This window comes from Emys orbicularis, chromosome 9 (assembly GCF_028017835.1).
Source record: "Emys orbicularis isolate rEmyOrb1 chromosome 9, rEmyOrb1.hap1, whole genome shotgun sequence".
In the NCBI taxonomy this organism is placed as follows: domain Eukaryota; kingdom Metazoa; phylum Chordata; order Testudines; family Emydidae; genus Emys; species Emys orbicularis.
Window position 1 is genome coordinate 84,151,100 of NC_088691.1, and position 24,500 is coordinate 84,175,599.

The following is a 24,500-nucleotide window of genomic DNA, read 5'->3' on the forward strand; positions in this document are numbered from 1 at the left end:
ACTATGAATGTTCTTACAAAAGGACTTTAATATGTTTGGGATGGGGCAAAAAGGCAGCAGTAGGAAAGACAGTCTGGGAGTACTAGCTGGGTAACTTGAAAACAGCTGTGTTTTGCTGGAGCCCTGCTGTGGGGCTACATCTATACAAAGCTTTTTCTGTTCTATCCATCTTTGTTCAAGGTAATAACATGAACTCTGTGCATATTGTAAACAAAAATAGACTAGGAATGACCTTCCTGGGTCTTTGTCCTCATTTTTCTTCCGACAAATTTGTACTTCTCCAAGCAAATTGTTCCAGGCTGTCTGCACGCTGAGGAAGATGACACTACATCAATTTTTGCTCTGGCCATATTTTCACAGTTGCCTTCATAGCCATGAGGGCTAGAAACTTTTTTTTTTTTTTTTTAAATGAAAGCTTAGATAATGGAGCACAATGTTGTGTCGAGTAGCTTGTGCACTAAAGATGTTGTCACAGAACAGTGGAATACACCAGATTTTTCTTCTTGGTTTATGTTTATTTTAGTTTGTGATAGAGAATGTTTTCTCTGCCTTGCCTGTTGCTCTTTACAGAAGTGTTGCCTAGGCTAGTCTGCAGCCTGTAATGGCCATGGATTTGGAACCAATGCCCACAATGGAGATTGCTTGGAGTTGCTGAGGATAAGGAATGAATCAGCAGTGTCATGCAAAAATAAAACACAATTTCCTCCAAATGTAATGGTATTTGTTTTATTGTTGATATAAGTTAAAAGCTAACATAATATTTCTGGTCAAAAATGTAAAAAAATTAGTAGACAAATATTTTTCTTATGGAGATGGAAAATTAATACTTTTCTCAAGACTTTTATCCACATATATTAACTTTGTTCACATTCTGAGTTACAGCTAAGTAATTTAGTGACATAAAATCAAGGGTGTGTGTATATATTTTATAAGGACATTTTTAGGTAGCTATATAGAATGTGTGATTTCTTTCATTTAAGAAATTCTACAGAGATTTATTTTTGGTGAAAGTTGACTAGTTAAAAGGCTTCAAATTCATTGCAATACAATTTGTGTAGAAAAGTTATCACAATACCGATTGGAACTATTAATGCAAGATTTTTTTCCATTTCAAATCTTTATATAAAAGCCAACATTAATCTTTTTAAAAATTTGCTTCTTCCTCATTGAAAATTCCATTAGTAGACCCAGATTCTGTTCCAGACCCTTCTCCAGATTCTGATCGCTGATTCTCTGACAAGCAGAAGTACTTCACTTTCAGGGGATGACCAGGAGTCCAAATGACACGGAGGTGGCATGAAATCATTTCCTGGAGAGCAAACAAAATCAAGGTTATCTCTACATTGTCTTTTTTGTTGATGAAAAGAGATTTCAGACAATATGTGTTTTTGTACCTGTGTTGGAATTTCATGTAGTACAACCGAGTAGTCAAAGTCAATCGAATCATCTTTAGTTATCTGGATGCACACAAAAGACAATGAAGAGGGTCAATCAAAATTAGACTAATGTTCAGAAGCAATTCTTCCTGGCACCATTAGTAAGGCCAGTTGGATATTTAATACATGCTGTAGCTTTTTGATTCCATACACTTAATAATTTTTGTTGCCCTTCTCTGTATCTCTTTTGAGATGAGGCAATCAGAATTGTATGCAGTATTCCAGGTGTAGGCATACCATGGATTTATATAGTGGCATTATGATATTTTCTGTTTTATTATCTATCCTTTTCCTAATGGTTCGGAACATTGTTAGCTTTTTTGACTGCTGCCACACATTCAGCGGATTTTTCAGAGAACTATCCACAATTCCAAGATCTATTTCTTCCATGGTAAAAGCTAATTTAGATCCCATCTTGTGAGATCCTTTTGTAACTCTTCACAGTCTGCTCTGGACTTAACTATCATGAGTAATTTTGTATGTTCTGCAAATTTTGCCACCTCACTATTTACCGCTTTTTCCACATCATTTTTTAATATGTTGAAGAGCACTGGACCCAGTACAGATCCCTGGGAGACACTACTATTTACCTCTCCCCATTCTTAAAACTGACCGTTTATTCCTATCCTTCGTTTCCTGTCTTTTAACCAGTTACCACTCCATGAGAGGACCTTTCCTCTTATCCCATGACTGCTTACCTTGCTTAAGAGCCTTTTGTGGGGGACCTTCTCAAAGGCTTTCTGAAAGTCCAAGTACACTGTATCCACTGGGTCACTCTTGTCCACATGTTTATTGACCCTCTCAAAGAATCCTAATAGATTGGTGAGGCATGATTTCCCTTTACAAAAGCTGTGTTGACCCCTCCCCAATAAATGTGTCTGATAATTCTGTTCTTTACTATAGTATCAACCAATTTGCCTGGTACTGGAGTTAAGCTTACTGTTAGGCTTACTGTTCTGTAATTGCCAGGATCACCTCTGGAGCTGTAGGCACCAAATACCACTTATTGAAATGGCTAAATATGGCCATAAATGCCGAAGGGTATGTCTTCACTACAGAGTTAACATGGGGTTTGCCTCTAACTCTCCTCCATCCACACACAAAACCCTCTCACCCAAGTGTAGTGGTGTGTTTTCAGCCTGAGATAGCTGGCCCTGCTGGGGCTGTCGGTTAAAGCTCAGATGCTGCTTTCGCTTGAGCTAGTAACCTCACTTTGAAATGATGGCATCAGCTAAATCACTCTAATGCTGATAGTCCTCCAGTGAACTCCCACAATTTCTCCCATGTAACCAGAAGGAATGACAGTTTCTCCCACAATTCACTGGGAAAGAACCACGGCAGCTCAGCTTACTTCAGCACAAAGAACCATGGGATGTGCCCCAAGAACTCCTAGTGATATATACGGCGGCACCAGTGAGGACACAGTAACTTGGATATGGCTTTGCAGTTTGACTGATCACACCTGGGCTAGGTGAACCAAAGCTGCTCAGAGCTGGATGCTGTTCACCTGAGTTAACTGGGCAATGAAGACTTATCCCAGGTTCAAGAATCCTACCTCATCAACTACTGGAGGGTGCCACTGAGAAAAGGATCTTTCATCTTCCCAAAGTTTGAATATCAAACTTTTCTTCTGAAAATCTGGCCCTAAACACCTAGAGCAAAAACTAAACACATTGTGCGTATCGATCATAGAAGTTAGAGATGGAAAAAACCTATTCGATCACTGATTCCATACCCTCCGGATACAAGATATAGTCCCCTGAGAGAGGGCAGCTCAAATATTCAACTGGCATTATACTTAAGCTTAGCTAAAAGGCCAAAAGACAACCGGAATGAGTTAGTATAAAGCAGACGTGGGCAAACTACGGCCCACGGGACCGTCCTGCCCGGCCCCTGAGCTCCCGGCCAGGGAGCCTAGTCCCCGGCCCCTTCCGCGTTGTGTCCCATCCCCCGCAGCCACGCCGCCGCGCAGGCCGCGCTCTGGCCCGCCGCTCCCACTGGGCAGCTTGGGGAGCGCAGCTGGCTCTGGCCGGGTGTCGCAGCTGGGAGCTCCTGCTGCTGGTAAGGAGGCAGGGAGTGGGGGGGTTGGGTAAGGGAGCGGGGGGTCCTGAGGGCCAGTCAGGGAGGAGGGGACGGTTGGATGGGGCAGAGGTTCTGTGAGGGTGGTCACGGGATGGAGAACAGAGAGGGTTGGGAGTGAGAGTCCCGGGGGCCTGTCAGGGGGCAGGGATGTGGATAGGGGTCGGGAGGGCAGTCAGGGAACAGGGAGCAGGGGGGGTTGGATAAGGGGGTGGGATCCTAGGGGGCAGTTAGGGGAGGGAGGGTCCCAGGAGGGGGGTGGTCAGGGGACGAGGAGCAGAGGGCAGTTGGATGGGGGTGGGAGTCCCTTGGGGGGCTGCAGGGGGTGGGGGTGTGGATAAGGGTCGGGGCAGTCAGGGGACAGGGAGCAGGGGGGTTGGATAGGGGGTGGGGGTCCCAGGAGGGGGTGGTTAGGGGACAAGGAGCAGGGGGAGTTGGATGGGTTGGAGGTTCTGAGGGGGGCAGTCAGAGGGCGGGAAGTGGGAGGAGGTGGATAGGGGGTGGGGGCCAGGTGTTTGGGGAGGCACAGCCTTCCCTACCCGGCCCTCCATACGGTTGCGCAACCCCGATGTGGCCCTCGGGCCAAAAAGTTTGCCCACCCCTGGTATAAAGTCAGTATATTACAGTAACACGGGGTCAAATCCTCACTCTCATGTTTAGTCCTACGGAAATCAATGGAGGTACTTGCATAAGTGAAGCAAGCAGGATTTGGCTCACACTTTGTACTAACATTTTTTGCTATAAATTCTTGGACAAAATAAGTAATTTTTGATTGAAATACTTGCACTTCGGATACTGAGATCTTGTATGAATCTGATATTTGACAGTGACTATGAGCTGCTGATTGCTGGTTTATTGTGCATTGCTTATTGTGAGATGATGTGTTAACCTTGTAATGCAGATTTAATTTCAGCTTCACTTACCCACTGCTTCACATTCTTGACTTGTGCCATGAAATAGCCTACGTTCTCTGTTGACTTTTCCCACATTAGGTAACTGCTGCCAGCAACTGCCAAAGCCCATGCTGGCTCCAAGGCCGGTTCAATATTTCCATAGCTGTCTGAAAGGGGAAGTAAAAGACAGTGATGTAAAAATAATTCTGCTTTTATATCAGATACACAAGAAACCACTTTTGCACTGACATTGGATTACTCCCAGGAAGTAACTGTTTCCTCAAAGTCTGTGTTGCAATATTGAATGGGGCGGGTAATGAACTGATAATAAGCTTATTGTAGTTACAGAAATACAAAAGCATGGGCTGACCCTGATGGAATTGAGTTTAGCAAGCAACACTATCCACTGGGTCCCCACAATGAAGAAACCCAATCTCCATGATGACAGAGTTATAATAAGCCTATCCAGAGTGGATGAATGACTGAGGCACATTATCACTCTATTTCCAGTATACAAATATTCTGCTAGTCAGTCCCCTATATGCCTCCTCTCAGTTGAGGGAACACCAGTGGCCTAAAAGACACTTGTTACTACCGTATGATTTCCCTAAAAACAGTTAGAGGGGGTCTTTCATTGCAGAATTTTGCACAGAATTATTTGTAGTCTAATTATACAGATATCTCTAGTCCATCATGTTGTCTTCATCCTGCAAAGCCCAGAACATTTTTTCAGGAATCTTCAGGAATGTTGGCCCCTTTTTTAAAGCTCTTTGTTTTAAAGCTGCTATTGTCAAAATAAATATCTTTAAAAGACGTTTGTGCATATTTACTTGGTTTTGTAGTGGTTACAAAAACTGCTTAGTACAAAATTTAAAATAATGACTGAAAGGGAATGTACCAGGAATATCATTTCCAGTGATTGGTTTGGTTTGTTGCCTCATTTTTTTGTAAAAGCTGTAGTCATCTTCTCGGGTTTGCTTCTGATCTTTGGTATATGTGCAGTTTATATTAACAGCAGGTCGAGGTTTCCTCTTCAGGTAGAGCACTGTAGCAAGGCAGGTCCCAACGTTTTGCTAAAAACATAAATATCAAAGCGATTATATTTCACTCCATGTCTTTATGTGCATGCACCACGTTTTAAAAACAAAACAAAAAAACTCCATTGTGTTAATCTTGGAGGCACAGCATATATAGTAGGCACGTTATGTGAAACTATATAGGATTTGTATAGGGTTAGGAGGATTGGGGCAAACACCTATGATTTGTCAGTTATTGCTTTTGCACTTCTCTTGAAGTAAACAGTGTTCAGAAAAAATACAGTCAAACCTGTCCTGAGCAACAGACAAAAATTAAGTTGCTTAACAGAGCTGGTCTTCTAGTACAGGGGAGCAGAGCTGTCCATGGTTCACTTTGGGATAGTCTCTCTCAGGACAGGAGATTAACTGATAAGAGAGATCTCTTGGACAAGTTTTCACTGTATAATAAATATGGACTTTATTCAGAGAAGAGCTAGGGATTCATTTTAAAAATCATTCTGTATGTGGTAGATCTGCCTGTAATGGAAGCCCAGATGCATATGGTGAAATCAGTAATGATAAATCCCCAGTAGAGTGTAAGTGCAGTGAGGGTTATAATTTCAACAAATTCATCAAGTACTTATTCAGATTTTGGAGTGTGGACACCACAGGAGATACATTTGGATAATGAGGGCCATACTGTGCCATTGATTTTTACATCAATAGGAAGTTTGACTTAAAAGCTTGATGGGACAATATAGCTCCAGGTCAGGATTATTCTCCTCAGGCATTGAGCAAAATAAACCCTATGAAGGATCCACTCACAAAAGCATTGAAATGACCTGTGTTTTTAGGGGTAAGTATTGTACTTTGTGTAGGAAGGACCATCTTACATTACAAACTTACGCTGCTTTTGTAGTCTTCTGTAGTGAACTGCAGGTAGTACTTATGTCCAATTCCTGGGATAGTCTGGAAGTGAGAGAAACAAGACCTTTATAAAAGGGGAAGTTCAGATTGTATTTTAGCACATATTGTTCTGGCTGCCTAGGAAGATCATCATTAAAATATTGACTGATTATTGCTAAATACAGTATTCAGGTGATAGCACGGAAACCCACGCTGTGGCTTTCCCTTGTATCCAGTGTGGGCACTACAGTGTGATATTAGGGACAAGACAGCGATGCATTATTAGAGGTGGTGTCTGGGGTCACTTTTGCCTTGCTCTGGCTGTCCAATCTGAAATTAAAGATTGCATGGTACTACTTGAAAAGATGAGGGGATAACCTTAGTGCCCTACTGACTATTCCTGTTCTTATTAAAAACCAGTTTTATAATGTCCAAGGCTACGAATAAGCATACAGGGCCTGATCCAGCTCCCAGGAATGGAAATGGAGAGTTCCAGTGACTTCAATAGCAGCAGGAGCTGATCCATAAATGGCTGGTTTATGTGCTGACATAATAACTACTCTACCACGCCTAACTCTTTAAGAGATTTGGATACAAAGCATTACAGAGAAAGGCACCATCTACATTACTAACACCAATGCCCAGAAACTGTTCATAAGACCCTTTTTTTTTTTCTTAAACAAGGAGCTTGAACTAGTTTAGCTTTACCACCAATTGAAAGGGGTGTAATTTGGTGCATATATTTTTAGAAAGATGTTTGAGTCTCCCAAGGTGCTTCAGAAATTTAGTTATGCCCCATTTCTACTCGAAGCAAAATTGTACCAATTGAGCCAGCTTTAAAAATCAGCATAGTGTAAAACTAAACTCTGCTGTTCTTTCTCCGTTCAATTTGTTCAATCTATCAAAAGCAAAACTTAATAGTAGCACCACAGCTGCTATGAAAATAGGTTCTATTTTAGTCCCAGCTATGAGCAATGAAAACCAAATGCAGTCAGGGGAGCACAAATATGTATATGCATTTGTTACAGAACAATACAAATTACTACTAAGGACCCTATCCAGCCCAAAGACATCTATGCAGCTTCAAGTCTGCAAAGGCCCTGCAAGTCTGTAAATGTTTCTGCTAACCTACACAGTCATAGACTCTGCTGCTTCTTCTGAAAGGCCATGGAAACCAATTTCAGCTTTGTGTCTGCCTTTGTCTATTCTGTTCCCAGGGCACAGTCTAGGGTTACCATTCGTCCGGATTTACCCGGACATGTCCTCCTTTTTGTGTTAAAAATAGTGTCGGGGGGAATTTGTAAATCATTAAAAATGTCCGGGATTTCCCCCCCAGGCAGAGCGAGGCGCGGCTGGGAGGGCTGCAGGAAATTCAGCCGCTCGCATGGGGCTCTGGCAGCCAGAGCCCTTCCCCCGCAGCTTGCCGGGCTGGACTCATGAGCAGCTGTAGAGCTCCTCCTCCCCCGCATTCTGAGCCGGCCGGCCTGCCGGGCCGTTTGCATCGGGCCTCGGCAGCTCCTCCTCCCCCCACTTCTCCTTCTCCCCTGCTCCCTCGCTCCGGCAGCACTGTGGGGGGGCAGGGACCGGGTTGTGTGTTGCGCTGGGGAGCGCAGCCACGTGTCCGGCTCCGCACAGAGCCCAACACCATGTTCTGAGCCGCAGGGTAAGGGGGGCAGGAGAAGGGGCAGGGAGATTTTGGAGGAGGCAGTCAAGAGACGGGGGGGGCGGGAGTTCGGGGCGGGGGCTTTTTGGGGGGTGTGGATAAGGTTTTGGGCAGTCAGGGTACAGGTAGGGGGTAGGGTCCTGGGGGGCAGTTAGGGTGGGGGAGGGTCTTAGGAGGGGGCAGTTAGGGGACAAGGAACAGGGAGGCTTAGGTAGGGGGTGGGGTTCTGGAGGGCAGTTAGGAGCAGGGGTCCCAGGAGGGGACAGTCAGGGGACAAGGAGCGGGGGGGGGGTTGGGAGTTCTGGGGGCGGGGCTGTCAGGGGGCAGGGTTGGGGAGAGGGATCGGAGCAGTCGGGACAGAGAGCAGAGGGGTTTAGATGGGTCGGGAGTTCGGGGGGGGCTGTCAGGGTATGGGGAGTGGTTGGATGGGGCGTGGGAGTCCCAGGGGTCTGTCTGGGGGTGTGGATAAGGGTTGGGGCAATCAGGGTAGAGGTAGGGGGTAGGGTCCTAGGGGGCCAGTTAGGATGGGGGGAGGGTCTCAGGAGGGGGCAGTCAGGGGACAAGAGGCAGGGAGGCTTAGGTAGGGGGTGGAGTCCTAGGGGGCAGTTAGGGGCAGGGGTCCCAGGAGGGGGCAGTCAGGGGACAAGGAACGGGGGGAGGGTTGGGGGTTCTGAGGGGGGCGGGAAGTGGGAGGGGCAGGGGCGGGGCTAGGGCGGGGCTCCTCCCGTCCTCTTTTTTGCTTGCTGAAATATGGTAACCCTAGCACAGTCATACATGGTCGCTGCATTCCCAATGACCTAGAAACCAGGTGAATTCTTCCTCGGCTGACTTTCAGATGGGATCTCTGTCAGGAAGAAGTGATGATCAGGGCCCACTGGACAGAAGATTCTTCCCTCCTCATTATACTGAATGCCAAATTAGTGTGAGTCCACTCTGAATAATAATTAATTATTACTGATAATGCTGTTATCACAGAGTAGCAAAGTAGAGTGTGCAAAGGCTACTTCCTTCACTTTATCAGAAATAATGTTGTCTAAAAATGTAACCCAAACTTCCGTTTGATTGTGGTTTTTCATGTGATAGATAAGTAAAAAAGGACATGTTTGACAAAGATAAAGGCAGAAACCTTCCAAAACCACTGTTAGATATGGACATCAAGCTGATTCACATTGAAAGTGCATACAGCCTAAGAGCTGTCTTTGCAGCAGTCCTGCAAAGACTTATGTATGTGCTTAACTTTATGCACCCACGGGGCCACGAGTAGTCTTATTGACTTCAACTGGATTCTACTCACAGTGCATAAAATTAAGCACATGTATAAGTAAGTCTTTGCAGGATCTGGGCCTTAAAGAGGTGATGAAGAAACATGCAAGTATGTCCACGAACCATTCTGCCTGGCTGCGTGTAGTCTCCAAAATTAATTCAGAGCATGTATCCTGTAGTTTATATATTTTACTGAAAAGTCAGAAAAAACAAAACACTGGTCTGAAGATGGTATAGGAGTACAATACTGGGCACAGCATTCCAGCCCCAAATGTGGAGCTTATATTAAGGAATGTTTTAAAGCCAGGGTAGTACAGTTTAAGATTCTGTACTGAAGAGGATGATAGTCTAGATTCAAAAGAATGAAACTCACCTCTTCAGATCAGTGCTGGAAAGACAAGGTGGTATTTTTGAACATAGCCTACGGGAGTTCCCTTAATTACATACAGTTTAGTTGTCTCATGTCGCACACTGATTTACAAGTGAAGACTGAGTCTGTCATCCCTGAAGATGCTAGCAGGTAAGAGACCCTCACATCTCATCAGAAGTTTCAGTTCCTAAAAGCTATGACTCAAACAAAAAAGATTCAATTCTTGCTGAGTGGAAATAACCAATGGCCCCACAGTTAGCAGACAGGTTCAGGAGACTTTTGGAAACTGGAAAATCTGAGCACAGAGGTGCTGGAACAATTTGTATAGTGGGCATACTAAGAGCCATTGAACCAAACTGTAAACCCTGTATATGATGGAAACCACTTCAAGCCAGGGGGTGCTGCAGCAGCAGCCCAGCACCCCTACTTCTAGCACCTATGTCTGAGCATGCAAATTTGAAATGTGGCATTTTTCAGATCTGCAAATCTTGTCACTATGGTTTAACATTGCAGTCCTTCATGATGATGATTGCTGACTGAAGTGGTTCAGCAAGATTCCTCAGTGGATCTTCACAGAAACACTTCAACTAACAACTCTAATTCTGAAGTGGTCTGCTTAACCACAGAATATCCTGGTACAAAGTGCACTCAAGTTGCACAGAAACTAATATGTAAGGGTCAGATTCTGAAAAACACAAGTCCCATTGTACCACTCAAATTAGTAAGCACTAAGCCTGATAAGTATTTGCAGGATCTGCTCCTTCCTTTGCTAGTCAATCACTTATCTTCCCACTAACTTTTGTATTTTTCATTTTTTGCAAGCAGGGAGTTTGAGTGGTTTGGGAGCTACTGAACATATACAGGTAAAGGGTGTTTATAAATGAGTTATTTATCTATTGAAGGCTTTTGTTTGTAAATTAATATTTTGCATCAGTTAAATGGCTGGGATGTTTGCACATTTTTCTTTGATAAAATCAATTATAAGAAAATCAAACCAAATGAATCTATTTGGATGTTGTCATACAGATTTTCCCTTAAGGGGTTGTCTATATTGCAGTGCCTAAGTATTTTATTTGAGAGTGCTAGTTGTTTACCAAATGTGTGTGTTTAAATGAAAGGGTAATTACTGTATGATAGCAAAAATTGCTACAATTTGTTAATCTTACATTTGTTTTGCATGAGATCCTCTCCAAGTGAACAGCTAAAAGAATTCTGGCTGTTTGTACAATGTTAGAGGTTAGAACCTTGAGCAGATGTGCACATATTTTACTTATCCAAACTTGGCTCTCCTTCCCCTCACACACACACATCATATTTTTCTCCAGGCACCTATTACTACCAAATGTTTGTAAAATTTTACTAGGAGAGCAAAGCTGTGGACCTGTCACCTGCCCTATGTATATACACTTGGTTATATATTCCAGATAAGAGGCAACAGTGGATTAGCCACTTGCACAACTTTAAAATAGCCTGTACCTTTACAAACAGGAGAGTTTGGCCTCCGATCACTTCGGGGAGGGCAGGGAGACTGAATGTTGACCCTCATAATCTGCTTTTCTTTTCTTTTTCCCTTCCACTTTGAGCCCTGGCTAAAAATGTGTTGTCCTTTTGATCTACTCAACTGTCAAGTCAAAATGACAAAGGCTATTAAATGAACAGGCATTCTTAGTATAGTAACAAAGTAGCTGCCTGGAGTTTTATGAGCGACTTATAAAAGTGTTATAAGTGTTTGTGGCATAGAAACCAAAACCCAATATTGTGAGGGATTGAGCACCCAAGGAGGCATTCAGCACTAAGGAGAGATGGTCCCTATGTCAGCTTGCAATTTAGCCTTAAAGGGACACAAGGAATTATTTCCATATATTGCATAGCAGAAAAAACATTCTAGGGTCCTGTGTTTACACAGATAACATGAAATAATTACCACCAAGGGGATTATAACACTTTTATAATAGAAGAAATGTGGGTTTGAGACTGCCATTGACAGTGAGTGGGGGGGGGGACTTCTGAACCCTTGGGGAGCCTCATTAAAGTCACTGCAGCCTTGCAGAGATGCAGCAGTCTGCCCGTAGGCTATTAAGTGCAGCATCAGGGCTTTGAGGCTTAAAATACTTAAGTGGCTTAAGCCACTGTGTAGTTAAGCCAAAACGTCCCTATCAGAAATGTCCGAAGTCATATAATAAATGCTGTGTTTTTCCTTCCATGATGCTTATCCTCAATGGTGGCCTCATCCCTTTCTGCCTCTTGAGAAACATTTTCATTTTATTATTATTGCTGAAATAACTTTAAGAATGACAATCAAATTTCATGACAAAACACTGCAGTAGTTTCATTTTATTTGTTTAAAATAAACATTAATGAAGGAAATAAAAGCTATCATAATTTTGTATATATCTGTTATCATGTAAGTATAGAATTATGTGCTTCTTGAAATGGATGTAGTCTCCTTATCTGTAACTACACCATCTGGTACATGGGTATTTAGAAAATTTTCAAGGCTGAGCTGCAAAGCTAAAGTACAAACTGACTTAAGTATAGAAAGATATGTTGAAAGATTTCCCTATCTACACAATGGGGGCAGCAGCTGGCACAGAAATAAGTTTTTATTTTAACTAGCCTTTTTAAAATTCTTCCTTTCCTGCCTTCTGGGAAAAGATTTTCATGTCTTCACTTTCACTCTCACTTCAAGGTTAGCTGATATCCCAGAATGCATTATTACATGACCCCAAGTCCCTGGGTCAAAATGAGACCTCTGGTATATAGCACATCAAACAATGGATGCTGGGTTATTGTCAGCCAACCAGGAAGTGTCTGGAGGATTTCAGAACAGGAAAGAAAATAATTTAATGGGTTACGTTGACATTTCTCTGCTGAATGTCTGAGCTGATGGATACTTAGCTTATTGTTGGGATAAACTTCATCCAACTTCCATGATAGATTTTCAGTTCTCAGTATACTAGAATAGCTGCTTTAGAAAGGTTCCAGACAGGACTGCCAAGTATCATGCACCTTGAGTGACACTCATACACCTAGCAGCCCTGTCATTATCCCTGCAAACTAACTGAGATGTCAAGTGTTCTGCTGGGCTGTGGGGATAGCCAGCAACTGTTACTCCTGGCTCTGTCACGCTGCTCCCATGGCTCCCTGGTGGGAAGGAGCAGCCAGCAGTAATGGCAGCAGCAACTATGGGAACAAAAAGTGAGAGGGGCACAATACTGGCCCCAGGTTTCCCCCAATCTTTGCACTGACTTCAGTGGGCTCTGGATCAGGCCCAGAGTGACTTAATTAAAACAAAGTATCAGTCGTACACAATGATCATCATTCTTATAATTATAAGAAAATTAAAAAACACTTGTTCACCTCGGGCCAGGAAATTTATATTTCTTTGTAGTCCCTAAAGAGTTAACTTTCCTTCTCTTGTCTTTCATTTAGAGTAGAGATTTCTAACACAGGAAATTATACTGTTCAGCATCATGATAAATTTCTGAAGAGAGAACTCAACCCCTAGAACTATACACTCTAATAATGCATGACACTGGAATTTGAGCAAGTGCTGCTGCTTGGTCAAAAGATTAGGAAGTTTTACCTTTGTTGTCAGTTTCCCTTTTCCCCATTCAAATACACTTTCTAAAATTATGGGGTGGAGGTGGAATCTAATAGGTTTTATAAAACTTTTTTCAACTATATTTTGGACATAAACTACTTAAGTGTTTGTTTAAGCAAGGAGCACAAAATGAAATAGAGATAAGATTTCAAGGTTTTTAAGTAGGAAATCAATTAATTCATAACATACACTTAGGCCTGGTCTACACTGGGGGAAGGGGGGGAAATCGATCTAAGTTATGTTACATGAATAACAGCTGAAGTCGACATACTTAGATCCACTTACCGCAGTGTCTTCACTGTGGTAAGTCAACGGCTGACGCTCTCCCATCGATACTCTGCCTGCGCCTCTCACCCCAGTGGAGTACCGGAGTCGACAGGAGAGCGCTTGGCGGTCGATTTATCGTGTCTAAACTAGATGCGATAAATCGAGCCCCGCTGGATCGATCGCTGCTCGTGGATCCAGCAGGTAATGTAGACAAGCCCTTAGTGTATCCATATCAAATTCTGTTACAAATATTGCTATCTAAAGAAGCAGGGTCATTTAACCAAGTATATTAGAATGGAGATTATTTAGCCCTGTTTACATGTCTCCTTATTAATTTGCTTTTCTCTGGCCAGGCGGGCTAGTGTGATTCTCTGTAAAATCCACTCAAAGCTGCTCCTGAGTGTCAGTGTTTTGGGTATTGCTTCATTGTTGTACCTGATATGGTGGGTTGTGAGGGCAGAATTTTAAACCTGAAGTGATTCAGGCTGTGGCCAGCCTCTAGGGAGGAAAAGATGACCCACCCAGGGGAATGAAACATACCTGTGTTTTCAAAGCACTGGTTTCTCTCAACATAGTGGCCTCAGATCAAACTTTGTCAATTTCAAAACCTTGCTTTTGACATAGTCCCAGAGCTAGAACCTTTAACCTGTCTGCATGCTGTCTTAGGTCTGTCTGTTTTATGATTGGCAACTAAGAAACAGCATCAAGAGGTAAAAATGTAAGGCACTTGGGACAGTTAGTGTTTTGAGCTATGATAGCTTGAGGATTGTCCCAGCCTATTTAAAAAGTCTTTGGTGCTGTTTCTTGGCAGCTTTCATTTAATTTCAGATTATCTAAAATCCTACCACATCCCCACCTCATGACTTCAGATGTCTTTCAAGGCACAAACATGTTACATTGAAGAGTCACTCTGCTTGCCTTCCACTAGCTTTAAGCATAGGACTTTAGTTGTGTGCAAAATGTCATTTTATGTATGTTTCAGAAGAGGCTGACACCAAGGTAATATCTATTTACCATATATGGAGAAATAAGAGCTAAGGCTGGAAGCACTGACCTAGATTTCTTGGTTAGCCCATAACATGCTAAAATGTAAAAGCACGCTCAGTGGCTATGCCCATTTCTATCAGACACCATTGATTTCAGTACGATTAATGCCATAGGGCAATAGGTGTTCTCCTTTGCTGCACATTTTATTCTCTTACAGGACACTGAAATTGTTAATTTAATCCAAAATGTAATCTAAACTCTACAAGTTTAAGGAAGTAGATGATTTTTCTCTCTTGCAGTCATAGCAAAAGATGATATAATCACATACACATAAGAATGGCCCTACTGGGTCAGACCAATGGTCCATATAGCCCAGTATCCTGTCTTCCAACAGTGGCCAATGCTAGGTGCCCCAGAGGGAATGAACAGCACAGATAATCATCAAGTGATCCATCCCCTGTCGCTCATTCCCAGCTTCTGGCAAACAGAGGCTAGGGACACCATTCCTGCCCATCCTGGCTAATAGCCATTGATGGACCTATCCTCCATGAATTTATCTAGTTCTTTTTTGAACCCTGTTATGGTCTTGGCCTTCACAACATCCTCTGGCTGGTTGACTGTGCGCTGTGTGAAGAAATACTTCCTTTTATTTGTTTTAAACCTGCTGCCTATTAATTTCATTTGGTGACCCCTAGTTCTTGTGTTAAGGAAGTGTTGTTTACTACTTTTCATATCTACTTTCTCTACACCAGTCATGATTTTATAGACCTCAATCATATCTCCCCTTAGCCGTCTCTTTTCCAAGCTGAGAAGTCCCAGTCTTATCAATCTCTCCTCATACGGAAGCCATTCCATACCCCTAATCATTTTTGTTGCCCTTTTCTGAACCTTTTCCAATTCCAGTATATATACACTGTAAACCCTTTCTGCCAGTGAGGTTACTCATTTAGCAGCCTTGGTACTCTATGTTTGCAAGCTGAAGATTAAGGCAACAAAAGAGGCCATTGTACTTTTCAGCAGAAAATTCTTTGGAAACATGGAGTTTGGAAGCAGTTTAGGTATTTTTTTTTGTTGAAAATTAAGTGTTAGCATAAAAATTAGCATGAGGTCTGCTAAATCTGAAGAGAATTCACAGTTGCCATGACAAATAGACTATTTCACTAGTGACCAGGGCATTTTAAGAGCTGTTTTAATGTTAATGAAGTGTGTAGTTCAGACCGCCTGCCTTTGTTTTTCTGGGCTGGTTTGGTCGCAGAGAGTTGATGAATAGTTTAACTCTGTATGTACTGGCTATTGAAGAGCTCTAGGGGCAAGCACTGACCATTTGGGAAATGGCTACTATTCTAGCAGCTCGTTCAGGAGCCTTTGGAATTTATTAGAAGATTTGCTGCTTGGGAGCACCAGCGGGCACATTTGGGGGGGGTATATTGGTCCCTCTCACAATCCTTCTTTCACCTTTCCTTTGGAAATGGTTCCTCCAGCCCTCCTGTCTCCCTTTGCTTGTCTCTTTTACACCATCCAGCCCCTGACACACAAGAACACTAAATCCAAGTCTTTCTCTATCGTCTCCCTAGAAAAGGGCTGAGGTGTCAGCGTCTGAAACTTGTGCATTGTGCTATTTGCAAGCGGGCTCAGTGTATTACTCTTTGCTGTGTGCGTTACCCCAGTACCACACACTCGGTGCAACGCCCTTTGTTCTGTGTGTTACCGGGGAACAAGTGGGTTAGGGGCATTGCCTTTTGCTCTGTGTGTTACCCTGAGCACCAGCTGGCTAGGTACCTTCCCCTTTGCTCTGTGTGTTACCCCGGGCACCAGCGCACTCTGTGCAATGCCCTTTGCTCTGTGCGTTACCAGGGAACAAGTGGGCTCCAGGGCCAGGCATTGCCCTTTGCTCTGGGCGTTGCCCTAGGCACCACCCTTTGCTCGGTGTGGTACCCGGGCACCAGCGGGCTCGGTGCGTTACCCTTTGCTTGGTGCAGTACCCAGGCACTCCCCAGCTCAGGGCTCTGCCCTTTGCTTGGTGCGGTACCTGGGCACCAGCAGGCCCTGGAGTTGCCCTTTTCTCGGTGCGGTACCCAGGGAACAAGAGGGCTCGGGGCGCTGCCCTGTGCTCGGTGCGGTACCCGGGCACTCCCCGGCTTGGGGCGCTGCCCTGTGCTCGGTGCGGTACCCGGGCACTCCCCGGCTCGGGGCGCTGCCCTGTGCTCGGTGCGGTACCCGGGCACTCCCCGGCTCGGGGCGCTGCCCTGTGCTCGGTGCGGTACCCGGGCACTCCCCGGCTTGGGCGCTGCCCTGTGCTCGGTGCGGTACCCGGACACTCCCCGGCTCGGGGCGCTGCCCTGTGCTCGGTGCGGTACCCGAACGGTGCCCTGTACTCGGTGCGGTACCCAGACACTCCCCGGCTCAGGCGCTGCCCTGTGCTCGGTGCGGTACCCGGACACTCCCCGGCTCGGGGCGCTGCCCTGTGCTCGGTGCGGTACCCGGACACTCCCCGGCTCGGGGCGCTGCCCTGTGCTCGGTGCGGTACCCAGACACTCCCCGGCTTGGGCGCTGCCCTGTGCTCGGTGCGGTACCCGGACACTCCCCGGCTCGGGGCGCTGCCCTGTGCTCGGTGCGGTACCCGGACACTCCCCGGCTCGGGGCGCTGCCCTGTGCTCGGTGCGGTACCCGAACGCTGCCCTGTGCTCGGTGCGGTACTCAGACACTCCCCGGCTCGGGGCGCTGCCCTGTGCTCGGGGCGGTACCCGGACACTCCCCGACTCGGGGCGCTGCCCTGTGCTCGGTGCGGTACCCGGACACTCCCCGGCTCGGGGCACCGCGCTGCCCGGCTGTCCCTTACCTTGACCGTGGCTTTCCGGACCTGTCCCAGCGCCCGCAGCGCGCTAGGCGACCCCATGCGGTAGTTGAGATAGTGCAGCGCCACCCGGGCCGCCTGCCCGGCCAGGCGGTTGGAGACTTGCAGCTCTCCGTCGGCTCGGGGCGGCGAGGGGCCCTCACTCCACGCCAGAGGCAGTAGGAGCAGGAGCAGAAGGGGGCCGAGCCGGGCTGCGCTTCGCCGCTGCATGTTCAGCGATGCCGGGTGCTCGAGGTGCTGCGCGTCCAGAGGCGGCTCTGCAGTGAGCCCGCAAGCGCCAGTACAAATAGCAAGGGTCGGGCCGGCTCCCCGCCCCTCCTGCCCCGGCTGTCAGTGCCGGGAAGCGATCGAGCACCACCAAGGAGGCTCCGTCCAGTCTCCGGTGGCGACTTCTTGCCTTCCCCTTTTCCCTCCCCCAGCCTCCCTCCCTTTCCTTCCCTCCTGCCCGAGCTCCTTCCCTTGACTGCTCCCAAGGATTTCCCTACACCCCCCCCCAATTTTCCCAACCCCCCCCCCTTTGTGAACTAGTTACATGCAGTGTTGCCAATTTAGTGATTGTTTGGAAATTTGAATTGAAATTGAAACATTAATACACATTTTAAAACATATACAGTGTATGATAAAATGCGTGTATCTGAAAAAGTCGAATAGATTTGAAAAGTATGAACATAGGCTAGCTTCCTTATACAGCTGTTGTCTTTTAGGACAATGTCAGTGCAGTCATTTCAAATGATGATTTGTAAGCAAAGTCTAAATGAGCTCTCCCTGACAGCTAGTGATGGGCTGGGGGGCATAGGCTTCAGGACCAGATTGTATTTACATTCACACCTAGTCTACCTAGGTATCCAGCAAACAGAGCTGTGTTGCCAAGTGATAGATTTTGGCTGGGGTTGGGTTACAAATCACTTGAATGCCAGGGTAATGAAATGTTGTTATTGTATGAGTAGAACTGTACTTAGCCTGTGCTGATTGAGGGCATCAAGAGAGAGGGTAGGGACAGGTGTTTGATGGTCTGCCTGAGTCACAAGTACTATTTGACCTGCCCTTCTCCACTGTTTAAATACAGAGCTGATTAGGCTCCATAGATAGTCTTTTGTTCTGTTAAGTGACCACTACAGCTGAAATCACTGATAATCAGGTCTAGGTGCTTAGACCTGCTGTGGGACAGTGTTTCTGTGGAAGAGATGGCCCGTCTGCACTAGCAGTGAGGTTCCCCCACTGAGAGCTCAGCTGAAATCACTGAGAGCTGGGTGGAACCTCAAGAGACCAATTTGCAGAGGTCACAGTGGTAGGTGGCAGCAGAAGGTGACGGCGCAGGGCCATTGGTAACAGAGAGATGCAGTGAACGGTGGCACAACGAACAACAGTGGCCAGAGTGAACAGTGAGTAGCTGGAGGAATGAGCAAGGTGCCTCCTTGCCCCCTGACCTGGGAGGTGAACTCATGAAAGCACCTCTGAACTCTGAGTCTCCTCTTAGCAAGGACAACACTGGTGAATGTGGTGCAGTGGAAGGAAAAGTGAGGGGCACGTTAAATAAACATTTGTTTGTTGGACTATATTTTAGTGACTTTGCTCCAGAATGCTAGATTTGTGACTGGGAATGGAAACTTATATAAATGTTTCCTAGTAGGCCAAGATTTTTAAAATGCATTTGCCAAGGTTGTTATCTCACATTGTTGCTATCCTGAGAGGTCATTATATTGGGGAGTTTCTGTACTAAACATTTTTATTATTATAATTAATTTTTACATAAGAATGGCCATACTGGGTCAGACCAATGGTCCATGTAGCCCAGTATCCTGTCTTCCGACAGTGGTCAAGGCCAGGTGCTTGAGAGGGAATGAACAGAACAGGTAATCATCAAGTGATCCATCTCCTATTGCCCATTCCCAGCTTCTGGCAAACAGGCTAGGGACACTCAGAGCATGGTATTGCATCCCTCCCCATCCTGCCTAATAGCTACTGATGGACCTATTCTCCAGGAATTTATCTACTTCTTTTTTTAAATCCTGTTATAGTTTTGGTCTTTACAGCATTCCCTGGCAAAGAGTTCCATGGGTTGACTTTATGTTGTGTGAAGAAGTACTTCCTTTTGTTTTTTTTTAAACTTGCTGCCTATTAATTTCATTGGGTGACTGCTAGTTCTTATGTTATGTGAAGGATTAAAGAACATTTCCTTATTCACTTTCTTCACACCAGTCAAGATTGTATAAACTTCTATCATATCCCCCTTAGTCGTCTCTTTTCTAAGCTGAAAAGTCCCAGTCATTTTAATCTCTCCTCCTGTTTCAACTTGTGGAACTCCTTACCTGAGGAGGTTGTGAAGGCTAGGACTATAACAATGTTTAAAAGGGGACTGGATAAATTCATGGTGGCTAAGTCCATAAATGGCTATTAGCCAGGATGGGTAAGAATGGTGTCCCTAGCCTCTGTTCGTCAGAGGATGGAGATGGATGGCAGGAGAGAGATCACTTGATCATTGCCTGTTAGGTTCACTCCCTCTGGGGCACCTGGCATTGGCCACTGTCGGTAGACAGATACTGGGCTAGATGGACCTTTGGTCTGACCCAGTACGGCCTTTCTTATGTTCTTATGTTCTTATGTTCATACCCCTAATCATTTTAGTTGCCCATCTCTGTACTTTTCCAATTCCAACATATCTTTTTTGGGATGGGGTGACCAGATCTGCACACAGTATTCAAGATTTTCGTGTACCATGGATTTATATAGAGGCAATATGATATTTTCTGTCTTATTACACTGGTCTACAATTTTTGAGAAGTCGTCTGCTTCAGAGATAAAATGTGCTATTTATTATGTATTTTGATGTGCTGAATTCAAATATGACCATTAAAACAACTGATTGGCTACTGTTTCTAAGATATTTAAGTTTTTACATTTTATGTCTATGTATATTGTGTAGATAGTAGAGTTTTAATCATAAATTGTAAACCTAGGTCTTTTCATGTGTTTATGGTTGCTTTACATGATAATATTTCACCTGTCCTGTTTATGTAACACTTTAAAAATCAGCAAAAGGGTTATATAAATAAAATTTATTATGAAACAAAAGGCAAAAAACTATTATGTACATAGTTTAGTCCTATTCAGTGTCTACTCGGCGCTTCTTGGCTTGTCTCTTGTATTCATTAAATGGAGCATCTCTTGTCACTGTCCAGCAATAGTCTGCAAGCATTGATGGGCTCCATTTGCCCTGATAGCGTTTCTCCATTGTTGCAATGTCCTGGTGAAATCGCTCGCCGTGCTCGTCGCTCACTGCTCCGCAGTTCGGTGGAAAAAAATCTAGATGAGAGTGCAAAAAATGTATCTTTAGTGACATGTTGCAACCAAGGCTTTTGTATGCCTTGAGGAGGTTTTCCACCAACAACCTGTAGTTGTCTTCCTTGTTGTTTCCGAGAAAATTTATTGCCACTAACTGGAAGGCTTTCCATGCCGTCTTTTCCTTGCCACGCAGTGCATGGTCAAATGCATCATCTCGAAGAAGTTCACGAATCTGAGGACCAACAAAGACACCTTCCTTTATCTTAGCTTCACTTAACCTTGGAAATTTTCCACGGAGGTACTTGAAAGCTGCTTGTGTTTTGTCAATGACCTTGACAAAGTTCTTCATCAGACCCAGCTTGATGTGTAAGGGTGGTAACAAAATCTTCCTTGATTCAACAAGTGGTGGATGCTGAACACTTTTCCTCCCAGGCTCCAATGACTGTCGGAGTGGCCAATCTTTCTTGATGTAGTGGGAATCTCTTGCACGACTATCCCATTCGCAGAGAAAACAGCAGTACTTTGTGTATCCAGTCTGCAGACCAAGCAAGAGAGCAACAACCTTCAAATCGCCACAAAGCTGCCACTGATGTTGGTCATAGTTTATGCACCTCAAAAGTTGTTTCATGTTGTCATAGGTTTCCTTCATATGGACTGCATGACCAACTGGAATTGATGGCAAATCATTGCCATTATGCAGTAAAACAGCTTTAAGACTCGTCTTTGATGAATCAATGAACAGTCTCCACTCATCTGGATCGTGAACGATGTTGAGGGCTGCCATCACACCATCGATGTTGTTGCAGGCTACAAGATCACCTTCCATGAAGAAGAATGGGACAAGATCCTTTTGACGGTCAGGGAACATGGAAACCCTAACATCACCTGCCAGGAGATTCCACTGCTGTAGTCTGGAGCCCAACAGCTCTGCCTTACTCTTGCGTAGTTCCAAATCCCTGACAAGGTCATTCAGTTCACCTTGTGTTATGAGGTGTGGTTCAGAGGAGGAGGATGGGAGAAAATGTGGGTCCTGTGACATTGATGGTTCAGGACCAGAAGTTTCATCCTCTTCCTCGTCTGACTGAAGTGAGAATGATTCTGGTGCATCAGGAACCGGCAGTCCTTCTCCGTGGGGTACTGGGCGTATAGCTGATGGAATGTTTGGATAATGCACAGTCCACTTTTTCTTCTTTGACACACCTTTCCCAACTGGAGGCACCATGCAGAAGTAACAATTGTTGGTATGATCTGTTGGCTCTCTCCAAATCATTGGCACTGCAAAAGGCATAGATTTCCTTTTCCTGTTCAACCACTGGCGAAGATTTGTTGCACAAGTGTTGCAGCATATGTGTGGGGCCCACCTCTTGTCCTGATCTCCAATTTTGCAGCCAAAATAAAGGTGATAGGCTTTCTTAACCATAGTGGTTATACTGCGCTTTTGTGATGCAAAAGTCACTTCACCACAAACATAGCACAAGTTATCTGCACTGTTCACACAAGTACAAGGCATCTCTGCTCACTTTGGCTAAACAGAAATGTGTCCCTTTGCAAAATCAAACACTGACAAATAAGAGAGCACGACACTGTATGATTTCTAGAGCTGATATAGGGCAACTTGTTCAGCAGAGTGATGTAAGCTTTGTTATGATTGCATCATCCATGACTTCTAGGAATAACATGATGCAATTCATATCACGTATGACGCAATACCAGCTTCAGAGTGCATCATTCATTGTTTTGCCTAAAAAGCAAGTACTGTCCAAACCCAGTCATAGATTTATGCATAGATCCAGTCAAAGATGTATTTTAGTCATTTCTGGTTTAAATTGAGATCCCTTCCCTTTATAACTCACTTATCCTCCGCCATTCCCAAGTCAAGGGTCGTATATACTGACCCAATAGCATATCTTGAAAACTAGAGCCAATCAACAATTTTAAGCATCATTTTCGTTCTCAGTGACCCAGAATTATTAAAGTTTGACTACATTTATTACAGAAGCATTTTGGCTGTAGAGCAGTGTTATCTATCCCTTTCTTAATGATTCCCAACATTCTGTTTGCTTTTTTGACTGCCGCTGCACATTGAGTGAATATTTTCAGAGAACCATCCACAGTGACTCCAACATCTTTCTTGAGTGTTAACAGCTAATTTAGACCCCATCATTTTGTATGTATAGTTGAGATTATGTTTTCCAATGTGCATTACTTTGCATTTATCAACATTGAATTTTATCTGCCATTTTGTTGCCCTGTCACCCAGTTTTGTAAGATCCCTTTGTAATTCTTTGCAGTCTGCTTTGGACTTAACTATCTTGAATAGTTGTATCATCTGCAAATTTTGCCAGCTCACTGTTTACCCATTTTCCCAGATCATTTATGAATATGTTGGACAGTAATGGTCCCAGTACTAACCCCTCAGGGATACCACTATTTATCTCTCTCCATTCTGAAAACTGATAATTTATTCCTACCCTTTGTTTTCCATCTTTTAACCAGTTACGGATCCATAAGAGGACTTCCCTCATCTTATCCCATGATGGCTTACTTTTCAAAAGTCAATTTAAATTATATATATATATATATATTTAATTATATTTGTTTTAGAAATCCAGAACTGTTATGTGTTTTGGTGTAATTTGCATTATCCTTATGTTAAATTTGCATTAACCTAACAAAACATTTAATTTATTCATATCTCTTTTATATGTTGCAGGTCAAAGTGAAAATGAAAAGACAAAAAACAATGCAACAATTTTTCCACTCAAAGGCCTCAAAAACCAGCCTAGGTGAAGAACACATCATGAACCAAGAATATACATGTCAGCTGAAGGTTCAAGAGGTGTATCTACATCCGACCAGCCTGAAGCACAAATACAGCTACCTACTGAAGAAACAGTGTCTCCAAAACCTAAAGTTCCTGATGCTTGTCAGTCAATGTGTTCCCATTTATTGAAGTTACAAAAGATGGCTACTGGTGCACCTCTTGCAAAAAAGCTTACGAAGAAGGAAAGCTTTCCAGTGCTAGAATTGGTAAAAGTGGACGAGCTTGGTTTGTCAGACTGATCAGCAAAGCCAATGCTGACAAACTATGTGAAAAGGCTGCAAAACACCACGTCTCTGGAGTGCATCAACATGCAGAAAGCCTTATAAGCCCATTTTCAAAGCCAATTTTAGAAGTACTTAATGAGGCTATTAAGAATGCTCGAGACACAACACAGTTCATGCGAACAAACGTGGCTGTGGCATCATACTTTCTATTTAAGCAAGAGATACCACACACTACAAACTGGAGGCCAGTGTTAAGTGCATTGTCACTTGTTCACCTGAAGTTGAACACTGGTTCCGAACAAGACCAGCAAATGCTCACTATCTTTCTGCAAGAAACTCAACTGACTGGCTAGAAGCATACGGTGCAACAGTGAAAGACTCAACAGTTGAAAAAGCGAAGAACTCTCTCACCACGTTAAAAAAATTTGCATACACGGCTGATGAATGCACCGATGCAAATGGGCATCAAGTATTAAGTCACTGTGTACATTATCTTGATGTCAGTGGTAGGCCAGTAGTTGCATTTCTAGATGTTTAAGTTATAGAAGACACATCGGCTGCATCTGTAACAACCCACATCTTAGAAGAGTTAAATGCTTGTCAGTTGGACTCCAAACGGATGGCTGCTTGTGCATTTGATGGAGCTGCAAACCTCTCTGGAAGACCTGGTGGAATATAAGCTTGGCTCAGAGATTGGCCTGGCATGGTAAAATGTCCTACCATGGAGGACGGAATAAGGCTGCACTGCCCAGAAACCTTCTGCAAAGGCTTTTGGAGTACCTCCAGGAGAGCTTCATGGAGATGTCCCTGGAGGATTTCCACTCCATCCCCA

General features: G+C 44.3%; 1 protein-coding gene across 1 annotated transcript; it reads right to left on the minus strand.

Moving 5' to 3' along the window:
- Positions 1-452: 452 nt before the first annotated feature.
- On the minus strand, positions 453-17,573 carry RARRES1 (retinoic acid receptor responder 1). Its single transcript, XM_065411051.1, has 6 exons — positions 17,324-17,573; positions 6,331-6,393; positions 5,307-5,481; positions 4,439-4,575; positions 1,395-1,457; positions 453-1,309 (listed from the first exon to the last, which is right to left on the minus strand). Exons 1-6 carry the CDS (start codon positions 17,546-17,548, stop codon positions 1,145-1,147), a joined length of 828 nt encoding a protein of 275 aa, XP_065267123.1. The 5' UTR covers positions 17,549-17,573; the 3' UTR covers positions 453-1,144.
- Positions 17,574-24,500: the final 6,927 nt, after the last annotated feature.

Excerpts from the sequence above, each read along its gene's own strand:
- RARRES1 (XM_065411051.1), bottom strand. The coding sequence starts at position 17,548 with ATGCAGCGGCGAAGCGCAGCCCGGCTCGGCCCCCTTCTGCTCCTGCTC. Across the intron at positions 5,482-6,330 it reads CAGAAGACTACAAAAGCAGC|CAAAACGTTGGGACCTGCCT; the intron begins GTAAGTTTGTAA and ends TTATGTTTTTAG. Across the intron at positions 4,576-5,306 it reads CACTGGAAATGATATTCCTG|ACAGCTATGGAAATATTGAA; the intron begins GTACATTCCCTT and ends TTCCCCTTTCAG.